The 15,612-nt window shown below is 40.9% G+C and overlaps 1 protein-coding gene across 2 annotated transcripts; it reads left to right on the top strand.

The window, feature by feature from the left end:
* The first annotated feature begins 734 nt into the window (after positions 1–734).
* On the top strand, positions 735–15,370 carry LOC129098080 (ral guanine nucleotide dissociation stimulator-like 1). Of its 2 annotated transcripts, none has more exons than XM_054607036.1 (17): positions 735–1,043; positions 3,999–4,288; positions 4,890–4,934; positions 5,037–5,236; positions 5,356–5,516; positions 5,599–5,844; positions 5,950–6,053; positions 6,411–6,495; positions 7,923–7,994; positions 8,580–8,666; positions 9,222–9,254; positions 9,622–9,743; positions 11,063–11,152; positions 11,422–11,551; positions 11,917–12,243; positions 13,519–13,633; positions 13,732–15,370. In XM_054607036.1, the coding sequence occupies exons 1-17, from the start codon at positions 1,020–1,022 to the stop codon at positions 13,869–13,871; spliced, it is 2,271 nt and encodes a 756-aa protein (XP_054463011.1). In that variant the 5' UTR covers positions 735–1,019; the 3' UTR covers positions 13,872–15,370. The 2 variants fall into 2 exon arrangements, with proteins under 2 accessions (XP_054463011.1, XP_054463012.1); XM_054607037.1 differs by having other exon boundaries at positions 5,359–5,516.
* The last annotated feature ends 242 nt before the right edge of the window (positions 15,371–15,612 follow it).

Raw genomic sequence — 15,612 nt, forward strand, 5'->3', positions numbered from 1 at the left:
CCAAAGCACACACACACACACACACACACCCCACACACACACACACACACACACACACACACAGACACACACACACACACACACACACACACACACACACACACACACATTACATTACATTACATTACAGTCATTTAGCAGACGCTTTTATCCAAAGCGACTTACAGGAAGTGTATTCAACATAGGTATTCAAGAGAACTACTAGTCACCAGAAGTCATAAGTGCATCTCCTTTCTTAAACAAGCATCTTAAAGCATAAACCAGAGCAAAAGTATAGTGCAGAGGCAAATTACTACGAAAACAATAATTGCAACAGACTAATACGAATATAATAAGTGCTACAAACTACTACGAATAGGACACACAGACAGACACACACAGACACACACAGACAGACACACACACACACACACAGACACACACACACAGACACACACACAGACACACACACACACACACAGACAGACACACACACACACACACACAGACAGACAGACAGACACACACACACACACACACACACACACAGACACACACACACACACACACACACACAGACACACAGACAGACAGACAGACAGACAGACAGACACACACACACACACACACACACACACACACACACACACACACACACACACACACACACACACACCTCCTCTCACTCCTCCCACGGTTAACTCCCTCTATAAAGCCCAGAGAGTTTCAGTCCAGCCGTCCACACCGCCCGGCGGACTGATACCACACGGAGAGGAAATCTAGACCCTCACATGGGAACAGCCCCACACACTTTTCTAAACACTACATAGAATGTAGCGAATACTTTCAGCAAACGTCGTCTTTGTGATAGTAATACAGACGCACCGATGTAGCTTGGAGATAATTATGACATAAAAAACACTTTTTATTATATCAAGATGCAGCCATAAACTGTTTCGCGAGGTGGAAGTTGATTGTTTTCTTCAGTTCAACAATTCCTGTCAAGATGGAAAGCAGCACTCCTTAAGCCAGCGGGCGAGATGGGGAAATGGGAGCTGACAATGGTAAGACAAATGCTAGATATTGATCCAATATTAAAGTGATCGAGAATGCATAAAGCTAAACAGTAGATTGGGACAGTTGTTGTTGTTGTGTAATCTATTGCCATAGAGCCAGTCAGGGCTGGACGGGGATACCTCTCTGTAATGGAATAGATGGTGCTTTTATGGTTAATATGTGAAGAGATCCCTGATTCTACAAGTCACACTTAGTTGGATCTTACTGTTCATATTTAAATCTTTTCTTTAATACTACATTTAAGTGGGAATCAGCTGTTTCCACTCAAGCTTAAAAAGCTATGACCTCAGTTTGTGCCTTTCATGTATCACCATTACATTTGAGAACTATAGGCATCAGTTTTTCCTGAAAACTGAATACCTGTCAATGTTTGAAATGCTCACAAGTTATATTTTAGAAACATTTCATGCAATTCTGTTCTGAAGAATCCTTGCCATCTGGATGAAATACATATTCATTGTCTGTTGCGCAACAAAAAAACAATATTCTTAGCTTGATTCTCAAATTTGCAGTAATATTTGCTGGAAATGAAGTATGCTTGAGCACAACTCATTGTGTTTTTCTGTATAACAATGAAGAATGTTGGGAAGAAACATCAACAACTGATGTTAAAATGTGGTATTAGTCACCGGGTAATCGATTAATACATGAGAGGCATAAACTGTAATGTGATTACTTCCATTTGTTTAACTCTGTCTCCATGATCTGCATTTACATTCATATTAAATGCTCCAGAGGCAGCATAATCACATCTCCATGGAAAAGTGTTATGATTTGGCTGTTAGCAGTGCTTGGTACCACCATTGCTAGACACAATGCACAGTTTCGCATCTGTGTAGCTAACAAACAAGCTCTTAGAGACAATGGGGTTTGTGTGATACTGGTAAGCACCGGCAGACACAGCAGCTGAACTTGTCTCCTTGCATAAAGTCATTTAAATGATCATTTACATATGAGGATGTGACTCCTATCACCTAGATGACTGATTTTAAATATTTGTTACTGGCAGTTTCTCTCATTTACTTTTCAGTATTGATTGCACATATTGTCTCGAAGGTGTCTATTTGTTTGGAATAATCCATATCTTACAGCTCAGGACACTAATTATTTTCTATTCTGAATAGCGCATAGGAACTAATATTGAATGCTTTCACTCCAGGACATCTGTATAGATCTGTGAATCATTTGGATGTTTACCACTGGACTCATGTAAGAGCTGTTATTGACTCCGCATTAGCCATTTAAAGGAACCCCCACTGATTTTACCCATGTTTAGTTTACTTGTTGTGAAAACAGCTCTGAGAAAATACCTCTGTTTGGGCCTTGAGATTGGAAATGTAAACGTTCCTAGGAATGAGTCCACATTGCCATTCTGGCATCTCAAAATGGCGACATATGCGACCTTGGCTAGCCATTCTTGCCATATTTCCAATGTAATATTGCCAATTTTATTTCATTAAGAGCCACTGAAATTTGGCCCATCAACCAAATACTGTATTTGTAGCATGAAACACTGAAACGTACATGATTTGAGGGACTGCCTGTTGCCCCAAAACCTCCCATTTTACACTTTTTTTCCATGTTCAGGGGCAAGTTATGAAAAATATGACGTTTGTGTGTGCCTTTCAATTGTTTGAAAGGCACACACAAAAAAGTTGTAGACTATTTTGTCTGTGCCCTTACGAGATTGCATGACTGTAGGAGTCACATTTTTGAAGATAATGAACTCTAAAAATGGATTCCCGTCTAACATGTTTTTTTGTGTGTCATTGTGTGTATGCGAAAATGAAAGAACTTCCAGGGGCAAAAAACTATGGAATTCTTAAAATTCTGTGAAAATTTAAACATAAAATTGATAAATTTGACAAATAGTGACCAAGGCGCTATTAAGATGCATTATGGGAAATGTAGGATCCAAAGTTTTCTCTAACGTACTTGAAACAAAAAGTCAGGCCGTTGCTTTAATGATTATTTAATGATGGTAAAGATCTGGGCAGCTCTGGGAGTCTTTAGGCCTAAGTGCATATCTTGCGTTCTGCAGGCGGGGTGTATGTCACCTTTTAATTAGATTTTTGATGATGAAAAAGAAAGACGCAAAGACAAAAATGAAAAGTAATTTGAAAGAGACATCATTTCAGTTTTTTTACCTTGCTTTTCTAACAGTGACCTGATGATGCAGCTGGTGTTCAGTCTTCATAAATTATGTGTCACAGCTGTTGTGCCGGTATACTTCACATAATCCGGGAGCCTAAACTAAGCGCTCAGTATTGCCATTGGGAAAACCCCGCTCCCCTTTGTATGCCGTGTCAAGTGCTGTTGAGCATTCTGGAGGAGCCATCGCCCCAACACTGACTGATAGGCTAGCTCCTGCTGAGATCAAACAAGGACTGACCTAATGAAAGAAACCGTGTGTCTGATCAAAATCACAACACATACTGCTGAACCAATAACCTTCACAATCCTCCTTTTTATTGGTTGTTGGAGGACGGGTGATGCCGATGGAAACTCGCTGACACTTTTACTTTTGTCGTGGTATTATTGCTTTAGGCGTTCTATTTGATGTAACCTTTGATAATCCTGTATTTGTCCATAAACATTCCTATGAACCTACAAAATTCTGGGAAAATTCAGATCGCTGCGTAGCAGAGAAATGAGCATCTGATGATTATTATCATTACACACTCAACTGTTTGTGCAGTCACTTCTAGGCCTGGATGATGGTTACGAGGAGCCCATAGCAAATACTGCATAATTGTTGTGGCTTACGTTGGATCAGTGGGATGTCGAGTCACTTGTTTGTGTTGGTTCACCTGGCTGTTTTGTTTTTTTTAGCCTTCTCACGGCCCAACCTATGATCTAATTTTTTTTGTGTGTGTTTGACCCGTAGCTGTATATTTTTAGCACACAAGCACGGACATTGTTCTAACCTCTGCCTTCCCCAGAACCCAGTGCAGGAGTGGGGTGAGGAGTTCGAGGACGGCGTGGTTTACGGGGTCACTCTGCGCCGGGAGCCCGTCCCCTCCTCCCCCGAAGCCAGCGATGAGAGCCCATGCTGCGCTTTTGTGCAGTACCGAACCTGCAAGTCGCGGCGTCTGAAGGCTGCTACCCTGGAGCTCCTGGTGAACCACCTACTTGACCCTGGCTGTCAGGAGCAGGACTACGGCAGGATCTTCCTCTCCACATACAGAACCTTCACCGGTACCTCAAAGCTCATAGAGCTGCTGTTCCAGAGGTACAATCAGTCTTATGTTTACCACTGTATGTGTACCTGGTCTTTGACATGACAATGTTCTTGCTGAGAATGAGATGGAAAGATTGATACCGCTCTCATGTCTGTACAATAATACAGACCTTTAGTTGTGCTCTCTGCAAGAAAGCTAATAAGCATATTTCCCAAAATATCACATTATTCCTTTTAATTGTTAGCCTGATGAAACATTTCATTTCAGTTCTCCCTAATACCAAACGCTAACATTTTAGCATAGTTTAGCCACTCTCTCCTCCTTTGCAAATGTGGTGGAGAGCCATCTCCTTTGCGCTAGATTTCTGGGACAACCACTTGGGTCGTCACACATGCAAAGTCACCATGTCGCGTCAGGATCTTTTTATACATTGTTTCCCTGACAAGGCAACCATCTCTTGCCTGCTTTGATGTCGTAATAACCAGCTAGCAGGTGCTCATTATCTCGAGGCTTTCGACAACAACAATTATGCACACAGCGGTTTTAGACTGTGGTGAGCATGTATCGGGATCAGGCTTAGGAGAGATCCAAGACAGGAGTAAATAATCTTTTTTTTTTTAAAGGAAAGTCTGTTTTTTTTTCTCCCCATAGAGACAATGCTGTCTCCGATCTGGACAACAGTGAATGCTACAGGAGGTAGGTGGATGAGTTTTGAGTTTATAATTATTAATATGTCACTCTGGCTTAAAATGTTGTTTAAATAGTTAAAGTGTAATGATTCCTCCGCTGCCTCCTCAGCCCTCTGTTGGCCTTTGTCCAGACATGGTTGGATGAGTACAGTGAGGACTTCAGGGATCCTCCCTTGCACCCGGCACTCAGGCTGCTGTTGGATCACCTGAGGATCAGCTCTGCAGTTCACAACAATATGCGCAGTCAGCCCAACTTCAGCTCGCTGGCTGGACAAGCTGAGGCACTGCTCAAGGGGTTTCAGAAAGAAGGTGACCCTCCACCACGTGACATGACCGAAAATGATAAGGCCTTTTGCCGACGTGCCATTATGCCAAATCGTCCTGCAAAAAGCCAGGCTCACTATTTCTTGATCTGTGTGTTACTTCAGCAGAAGTTGAGACAAATGTCAGTCCTACTCAGGCAGACATGGAGCAAGGTGAGGAGGGTTCTGGTGATGAGAATTCAGGATGGGAACACTCTCTGGATCTAGGTGGCATCGTGGATTTCTCTGCTACAGCCATTGCCGAACAGCTAACCCGAACGGACTCTGTACGTACCTTGAAATGTTCCACATTTCTATTGTTTGACATTGATGATGAAAGGCTGATAATTTGGTTTCATGGCGTTTCAGGCTCTGTTCGTCAAAGTGGTGCCATACCAGTGTCTTGGCTGTGTGTGGTCGCAAAGAGACAAGAAGGAAAACATGTCGCCCACCATTCGAGCCACCGTTGCACAGTTCAACGCCATTACCAACCAGGTCATCATGTCCCTGCTCTGCTGGCCGACTGACGCCACCTCCAGCCCCACATCCTCCCGCCCTCCCACTACACCAGCTCAAAGGGCCCGCATCATAGAGAAGTGGATCAGAGTAGCTCAGGTCACTTAAAAGTCCTTTATAAAAGGAGAAAGATGATCAACACAAAGCATGGGTACCATTGCTATTTGATTTGAATCCACTGATTGCAAGTTGTTTGCTTTGCAGGATTGTCGTCGGTTGAAGAACTTCTCCTCTCTCAAGGCAATCTTGTCGGGACTTCAGTCTAACGCAGTTTACAGGCTGAGGAAGACCTGGGCTGCTGTCAGCAGGTATGGTTTGGTTAAAGCCATTTCAAAGGCGACTTTGCCCGTGTCTATGGTTACATTCATATTGTGTTCTACATAATCGTCCTTTTAAGGAGGACGTTGAACCCTCATCAAGTGCAATTCAATGTCACTGACAGAGCAAGTCAGCAAATGTGCTATTCTTCAGCAAGCAGGGTCATGGACAATGCAGTAAGCTATTATAAAGTCAAGGTTAACTGAAGCATAACACGTTGTTCTCTTTATGGTGTAAACATCTGGTCGGGGACCAAGCACAGTTGTATAATAGTTGATTATCAAAGTATCTGGTTTTGGACTCCGTTGCTGCATATTTAATACATATTGTCTATTTTCTTGTTGTAGGGACAGCATGGCCACTATTGATAACCTCTTGGAAACCTTCCCTGATGAGAACTGTGTATTAACCAACAGAGAGCTCCTGGTGGAGGTGAGAAGGAAACCACTTGTTGCACACAACACAGGCTAGGTTTACTTCAGTGTTAACAGTGACTGTGTTTACATGGACATGAATAACCTGTGTATGATTGGGTTATAGAGTCTTACAAAAGTGAGAAAAAATAAGCCAAATCAGAATCAAGGGTTAATGTTGCTAATATATACAAGCCGTTTTCATAATCTCAAATTATCAATTAGTATTCCACGAAATTTAACAGTTGTATTTGTTTATTATATACATACATACATACATACATACATACATACATACATACATACATACATACATACATACATACATACATACATGCGAGAGTCTATCTCTACTTGGTAGTAATGTTAGTTAGCAAGCCAATGTTAGCCAGCTATAAAGTAGATTTGTAATTACTGAAAACAATTTAAGATTAAGTAATATCACTTTTTTAGAGATGAAAAATCATGGATAATACTTTCAACACATGTATCAAGTGTAAAATGATCTTGCTGTGAAACAAGTGTATGTGCAGTTGTTGAATACTTTAGTCCCTGCAGTCAATTTGAGATTGGACACACACGCACACACAATAGCATTTAGATTTTTGTGAGCATAAACACAACAGGGTATGAACTGTACAAATAACACATTACCAAGAATGTTCCCCATATTGAAAACATGTTTGGTAATGAATTTCCGCTTAAGCACATGGATTTGTTCTTTTCTCATAAATGTTTTAGTTTAATATTTATAGGAATGTTTAACAGAGTGTTAATGGAAAACCAGGGGCCTCAAGCACACCGTGTTCCCTCTTTTCTTTTATGAAGCCTCCTTTAGGCTACTGCGTCAGAGGCCACTTGTGTCTAGTTACAGTGAAAGGGCTCTAAAGTCAATAGATCATACAGTAGATAGAACCTGTATTCCCCGCACACATCAGCCGAGCAACCTTCACTAGTATTAACTGCTTCACAATGACATTCAAAGGGGTTTTATGCCCTGGGAAATAATTTTATACCCCTCACTTTTGTTAACTTGTTCGACTCCTTTTCACTTTTTTATGTGCTTGTATTCAGGCGGTGTCTTTTATAAGGGAGGCTTAATATCTATGTGAACACAGTCACTCATGCATTTGCTTAAAGCCTAATTGCTGTTTTTGACAGATATTACTCACAAAGACTTAAGAGAGAATGTTTGTTTGTGGTCTCCCTCCCTTTCACAGGATAACGATTAAACAGGATATCCAGGTTAATGTGTAATAAGTCCTATGATTGTATTGAAGAACTTGCTTTGTAAGCCAGTTTACAGTTTGCCAACAACCTTCATTTAAAGCCCCCTCGTACGTCCTTGTGTGCATGCATGTTATTGAATGTTGATATACTTTTTATTTTTTATTTGAATCATATAGACTATTACTGAATATAGCTCTGTCTGACCTACTTCTACAGGAGGGAGGCCAAGCGACTGTGGATAACATTTCTCCAAAGATATCCAAGCGGTGTCCGATCCCCAGACAGATGGTAAGCCATTCCTCTAGATGAGAAAAGTCTGAGATGTTTTAAAGCCTGGTGCCATGTAACAGAAGCAACCTTCCTTTTCTGCCACATTTCGAAAGCAGGATTGTTTGAAAAATGATCACATTTTCGTGTGATAATAGCTTTTTAAACCAGATGTAAGGTTAAGTTTCAAAAGGACACATGGAATATTCCTTATTATACAACTCTGAAAGCCAACAGGAGAGCATGAGTTCACTCGGTGTGGGCGGAGTGTCTCCGGCATGGCAGATACCCAAACCTATCTTTAGCCCTCTCTCTGTGTTGAACAAGTTTCAGATGGTCCCAGATCACCAGGATTATAGGAGGGTAATAATAGACTACAGCGGGATCTTTTATGAGTCATATGCACATTCTCCTGGGCTGTAACGTGAGCCCACAGTGCGGCCGACTGGGACTTATCTTGTGTGAATATTGTTCGAACTCAACCCATTTAGTTGAAAAGAAAAAGCTATGAACTGGATTCAAATGACACAAATAACCAGACACAGTGACACAGTAAAACTCCTGCTGTAACCCTAATGGGCTGTGTGCTTACATGTCTCTTTGCAGAGCACCTCCAGTGGATTGGTTCCTTACCTGGGCACCTATCTTACTGTCCTCACCATGCTGGACACTGCTCTGCCGGACGCAGTGGAGGTAAATGATGTAACCTGAGTAACCTGAGTTCCTCTGCGTGACCGTGTTAATGGTTAGGTTTAAACTGTACTGCAAGCTGTGTCATCAACTTTACTTTAATCCCCCTTTTTAGCAATCGTAAGCAGTATTTAAACTCTGTTTTGCCAAGTGTCTGTCTGCTTGTCTATAATAAATATCTATATTGAGACCAATTTGATACATTTACTTCACTTTCAACAAATTACATGACTTCCACTCGAGTCAAAAGCGGAGATGGCAGCTACTAAATTCTGCTAAGCTAACGTTAGCTACTTTTAGCAGGAGTTTAGTTGAGAAATTTTTTAATCCATCATGAGGAAAAAAATGACCAAGACGTGAGTTCATCCAAATTTAAAATTATAATTTACAGAGCTAGAGGGGAAAAAAAGCCATAAGGATATTAAGTTTTAGATTTAGATAAGGTTATAAACATTTAATTGGGAGATGTTAGGTTAAAGTGTTACTGCAGTGTTTTTTTATTTTCTGATCCAATTAATCATTGATAAATGCAATAAATCAATATGTCTCTATTGACAGGGTGGGCTCATAAACTTTGAGAAGAGGAGGAGGGTAAGTGGTTCCTCTTTATGTCATATTTTATGTATTTCCCTTTCTTTCTTCTTTTTTCCATAGGAGTCAAAAAGTACCAATGTGTCCATTTAACATTCTGTCAGCACAATATGATGGTGCAGTTGGGCGTGTTCAGTATATTTGCATTGTAAAAGTAAACGGAGAGAGACATTTTCAGACTGTGTTCTAAGCACATGACATGCTGAAACCTAGAGACCTTTGTGAACATTTACATATCTGTTTAGGCAACACTTTACTGCAGCGTTGCTGCTGTTTGAACTGCTGTACCTTGTTGCTCCAGTTCATGTAAGCACTCAGGTGTCAGTAGTCAGGACATCTCTAACGCTCTGTTTGTCTCTCCCCACAGGAGTTTGAGGTTCTGTCACAGATCCGCGTGCTGCAGGCATCCTGCTCCCAGTACAACCTGCCCCATCACCCCAGAATCGCTGCCTGGCTGTGGGGACATAAGCTGCTCACCGACCAGGAGAGGTAAGCGGTTTTATTTACACTTCCACATAACGCGTCCGCGATCAGATCACACGCAGAGGGAAGCCTGCAGAAAGCCCAATAAAAGATTAGTCACATGATCTGAAGAATGCGTTGTAAAAAATCCTCAGAGTTAAATCTCAATATAGACAAATAAAGGTGTGTTGCTTTGATAATTTAGTTGTTAGGTGCAGTACACATTAATCATAATGTCGCGTCAGATCGAGTCCCCCCATCTGGTCAGCGAATCAGTTCTTGTTATAAGTTGAAACTTGTCATAAAGAAGCTACTTGTTTGACATTTATAATGCAATAATTAGATCCAAACTTACATAACATAACTCTGGTGGTGATGCAGCTCATGTTATCCGTAGCTCATAAAATGTGTCGGTGCATAAAAAGGACAAGAAGAAGTCTGCTACCTACAGAACATACCAGAAATAAATAACAAAGAAGGAAAGGAGATCATAACCCTGGCATTCGCTGTATTTAGCAAAAATAAAGGAATCCTGTGCGTTATCTCTTTAATTTACCCTCTGATGGTCTCAACCAAAGAAAAATAGAAAATCTTTGTTTTTTAAAGTTTTTTTAGTTTTTAATTATGGTGCTACGTGGAAGTGTCCATTTAAAGTGAAATTACACATTGGCCTATATTCTTTTAAATAAAGTAAAATAAAAGACATGCATTAAATACACATCAGTAAAACATTTTACATACAACTTAATGAAACAAAGCAAATACATAAAACAGAAAAATAAGCTAAACGGCAAACAAAAATAACAAAAAGTTAGTCATTTTAGAACTAGATCAGACCGGTTTAACTGTGTTGTTTCATATACTTTTGGTTTTACAAACCTCTGCTGCGTAGTAGTATTCAAGACCTAGAAAATGGAGTATTTCCTTTACACTTCAGTGTTGACACCCCCTTTAGGTAGAACCTGCACCGCCCCAGTCATCAGGAAGCGGTCAATAACCACAACTGTTTAAAGCAAAGTTATTAAATCATTTTAAATTTGCTTTTGGTTTAATAATTAGTGCCAGTATTAGTAGCAGATTTAACTGTTAAGTGACTGCAATTTATTTTCAAAACATCTCAAACATGTCCAAAAAAAGCATTGCTATAATTTTCAAAATAATTATTATGCCAACAATTTAAGTATTTTTAAATTTCTAGTATTTTTTTAACAAGATAACCTAACTGGGCCATAGAGAAGACTATTCAGGGGTTAAATGCCTCCAGCATGAACACTGGTAACAAACACAACCTTTTCCTCAGTACGTGAAAATCTATGGTAGAGTCTCATTGCTGTTTTGTCTCACAGCTATGAACTGTCCAGGCAGCTGGAGCCTCCATTGGACGTGTGTTCGCCAACCCCCTGGAGCCACCGCACACTCTCCAAAAAGCTCTCCTCGTGAGTATGGTGCTGCGGAATTTGAATGCACACACACGCACGCACGCGCGCAGCACTTAAACAATAAAGCCACATCGCGTCCAAACAGTATTTGCATTGCCACAACATGAAAGGAATCAATTGTTTTGAGCATGAATTGTTGTGTGCAGTGTCAATACATCATTTTTTTTGTCTAGAATATGATTTAATAATGTAAAAACAGCAGTATCGTAGTCATGAAATGAGTTTTGTCTCTGATACAAGCTCAAGTTAGATATTTTTGTCCTCAGTCTCCTGACGGTGAGCGATGGATCTAAAAAAGTCCCTGCTGACCAGATCAGCGTTTCGTCCTCTGGATCAAGCGGATCAGAGATGGAGGATCTGTCCTCCCCAAACTCAGCCTGTTCCATCACACGGCAGGTAAACCGCTGTGCCTGCCTCCGCCTCTTTGTTTGCTGTCTACACTTTTGTCCTCGGTCGTGCAGAAGCCAAACGAGCCTCAATGCATTTCTGAAAAAGAGGTGAAATGCTCTGAATGGCTTTTGAAACTAGGAAACTTGCGTAATCACTCTTAACTAAAGATCCTGTTTAAAGGGCCATCGAAACTAGCGTGAGCCCTTTAACAAGTGGAGTTTCAATTGGCCAGGTGCTTAGCTGAGCAGGAAGAGGGTTTGTTTAATGGTGCACTTTCTCACTTACACTACACTAGAAACACATTGACCATATTTCCAGCGGCGCACATCAATATTCCTTCTCCTGTTTTTTTGTCCCTGTCTTCTCCGTAGTGCTTCCACAGCTCTTGCAACAATGTGTCCGAAGCCTTCTCTTCCTCCTCGTCCTCCTCTTCCTCATCCTCCCCCTGCTCCTCCGCCACTTCCTCTCCAGACTCCCCCACTCCTTCCAACTCCTCCTCCTACTGCCGGGCTGATGTCTGCTCTCCGGCCACGTCCTGCGGCGGTGCTCGGCCGAAGCCCACGCCGGCCTCCAACCACAAGCGCTCCGTGTCCATGACCTCCCTGCCCCTGTACAACCGTCAGGTGGATGACTCCTGCATCGTCCGGGTGAGCGTGGACCTGGGCCAAAACAACGGCAACATGTACAAAAGCATCCTGGTGAGTTTAGATCTTCACCACTTTGTGTTGTTTTTCATATCCAAAGATAGGGATTACATTTTTTTTTCATTTCATTTCTTACTTTTTGTACGTTTTGTACTTGTACATTTTGAAGACAATACCTATGTACTTTTCCTTGAGTAACATTTTCAATGGGGCTGCAACTGACAAATATTTTCATTATCTATTAATCCGCTGATTATTATTTCAATTTCTCAATTAATTAAGTCTATGTAAAGTATTAACAGTTCGCTTGTTAGATTTGAAGGTACAAATTGTTAAAAGTATTTTTTTTGTCCAGTTAAAACTCTGAAAAAACAGCAAGCAGCAAATCCCCACAATGAAGAACTACATCCAGAGAGGTTTTGCTTAAAAAAATGAAAGATTCAAAAAGAGTTTCAAACAATTTTTCTTTTCGGTTGATCTTAACAGAGTGGTATTGCTACTTTGATAAAAAGATCCCCATTAGTATGGATTCACAGGAGTGCCACAATAAAGATAAAACTGTAAAAGATAAGCAAATTTATGGGGAAATTCTAGATCCAAACCCAGTTGATAAACAGCTTGGCCCTTCAGAGAATAGAATTAAAGTTAAATTGCAAAAAAATAAATAAAATACATATATCAAACATTATGGACTATTTATATATAGTCCATTTTTTTGTTTGTTTTTTTATACACAGAAATAAATTAATCAAAATGATTATGCAAATGAGAAAGTCCTTATTCAATGACTGCAAATAGTGTGTGTGTGTGTGTGTGTGTGTGTGTGTGTGTGTGTGTGTGTGTGTGTGTGTGTGTGTGTGTGTGTGTGTGTGTGTGTGTGTGTGTGTGTGTGTGTGTGTGTGTGTGTGTGTGTGTGTGTGTGTGTGTGTTGTGTTGACATGTCTCCATATCACACATCACATTTTATAAGTCGCAAGCTGAACTGTGATTGGCTCCCAAACTAGTTGTGATGTCGCAAATCATGTCCGCACATTGCACAGATAAACTCCCACCAGAGAGGGCAGGTAAAACAGCCAACAGTTTTGAACTCTGCACATTCTGCACGGCGAAGCTTAAACATCAAAGCTAAGTTACAATAAGCACAACATTTTTTGGCGTGAAGGCTGAGTTTTAAAAAAGGGATCTGAATACTTCTACTACTGCGCTATACTCTATGAACATTTAGCCAAAGTGATGCACAAAGATCAACGTTGCAATGTATTTTCTAAAGCGAAAACTTCACTAAAGTGTGTTTTTTAATAGCACTTTGTCATTCTTTGTCTCTCATAGTTGACCAGCCAGGACAAAACTGCCCAGGCGATCCAAAGGGCTCTGGAGAAGCATCACCTGGAGCACATGAACTGGCAGGACTTCACCCTGACTCAGGTCATCTCTCAGGAACGAGGTCAGTGAGACAGAAAGACTCTACAAAAGAATCGTTGAAAGTTGTGCTGAAAAAAGGGAAAGCGCCATCTTTTGAATATTTCAATTTTCTGTTTTCAGAGCTGCTCATACCCGACAAAGCCAACGTCTTCTATGCCATGTCCACGGTGGCGAACTTTGACTTTGTTTTGCGCCAGTTCCCCAAAGGCCAGAGGAAACCGCTGAGGGCCACGTCTAGTCTGGGACGGTACACAAAGTAGCACCTGTAGTCTACAAACCCTGGAATATGAACTGAGCACATGGGACTCTCCTTGGAGAATGGTATTTATTTTTAATAGTCGTTTTTATTAAAAACGTCGTCTCGAAGACGGTCCATCCTCCTTCTTTTGGATACCAAAGAGGTAAAAATGTGACGTTTTTATGGTAAGATGATGCAAAAGCACTTTATGAAGAAGAACACTCGCCTCAACAGAAAATGGATGCTTGAAGAAACATCTGGATCAGACTGTTGGAATAAGACTTAGTAAGAATCCTAAAAAAGACCAAATCCTTTACTTTTTTCCCCAGAGATGTGTTCTCAGATGGTTTTAAGTGCATGGTGCTACTGGATGCCAACACATGCCCGCATCAGTGACCTATCATGAACGCTGAGAAATGTGTCCCAACACAGCTGGGTGCCAATTATAACCTGTGTGTTTAAAAAAAGGGAAAGGCAATGATGAACTCCTGGGGCCGGTTGTCAGCCGTTGGAGAGGAGATAGCGCGGCGTGCTGTGCCGATGCCATCTGCGGAGCGGGAGGGAACGCCGTGTACCCGTCGAGTTTCAGCCACTGGCGTCCTGCTGCCATTGCTGTGATCCTCATCATGTGAGGCGAGCAGCCCCGACTGGAAAAATGGCATTCCTGAGACGGGGTAACCATGGCAGCAGCAGCAGGGACTTTTGATGGACAGGACTGTATGCACACGTGAAAATGTCTCTAGATAAGACGACAATAAGGGTGAACAGAGCTAAGAATTATAATTTTTTTTGTAATGTTTTGTATTTATTTTCTCTCTTGTTCCACTGTGGTTCACTTTGATGGCACCTTCATTTACTTAACACATTGTGACGACTCACTTGTTGGCTTTTATTTGTCTCTTGACCGGTTGGAATATATATATTAAAAAAAAAAAGGTTATTTTAAAACAGCTTTGATCAGAGAGGTAATATTTGAGAGATGCCTTATTTTCTGATGAATTCTGAGGATATTTTAACAACAATATTTAAGATTTGAAGAATACTTTTTTAATTTTTTTTTTTTACTTAAATTATATTAAACACATTTGGTTCAGACTTGTGAAACCTGGATGTAGCTGGTGCTCAAATGGCTCGATTTCAAGTTTCCATGTCATCATTTCAATGACGTCAATTGACGCCAAGTCTCGCGTGAGATAGCTGATGTTGATCATATTTCCGATAGTTAGCGCTCCAGGGAGTCTTTCGAAAGAGGAGGAGTTGCTCATTGAACAGACACACTTGGTAAAATCACACGTTTTATCACCCTGAACGTCCCCCTTGGAGTGTAAAGAGCGTTGCTCAGCTCAAAGGCATAGAGGAAAGACACAGACGTCTCATTGACCTCCTCGTCATATGCTTTCCATACAGATCTGGGGCTTTGAAACAGTTAAACCTGTCTCTTATTAAAAACAACGCTTATTTCACTCTTGGGATCAAGGAATTAAGGGTCACATTTCTTAAACAAAGATTAATAAACACTTTCAGTCCTATTTGTCTGAGTGGTTTCTGCTATGAAGCAATATGTAGCCAGTCAGGGGTTAAGTTTTTCCTTATTGCATTATCAACATTATCTTTGGATCAGTGTTGCAAGAAGTTATTTTTTCTTTTCCTATCTCCACCCCTTTCTTATGTTGACTCCTTGTCACATGTAGACAATGTGTGGGATTTTTCATGTGAGAGCTCAAGATATTTTTACTATTTTTCTCCCAAATGCAAGTCAACAC

Source organism: Anoplopoma fimbria, chromosome 11 (genome assembly GCF_027596085.1).
Source record: "Anoplopoma fimbria isolate UVic2021 breed Golden Eagle Sablefish chromosome 11, Afim_UVic_2022, whole genome shotgun sequence".
Lineage (NCBI taxonomy): Eukaryota > Metazoa > Chordata > Actinopteri > Perciformes > Anoplopomatidae > Anoplopoma > Anoplopoma fimbria.

Coding starts and splice junctions, on each gene's coding strand:
- LOC129098080 (XM_054607036.1), top strand. CDS start 1,020: ATGGGGAAATGGGAGCTGACAATG. Junction 1,044..3,998: donor GGAAATGGGAGCTGACAATG/GTAAGACAAATG, acceptor TGCCTTCCCCAG/AACCCAGTGCAGGAGTGGGG. Junction 7,995..8,579: donor GTCCGATCCCCAGACAGATG/GTAAGCCATTCC, acceptor GTCTCTTTGCAG/AGCACCTCCAGTGGATTGGT.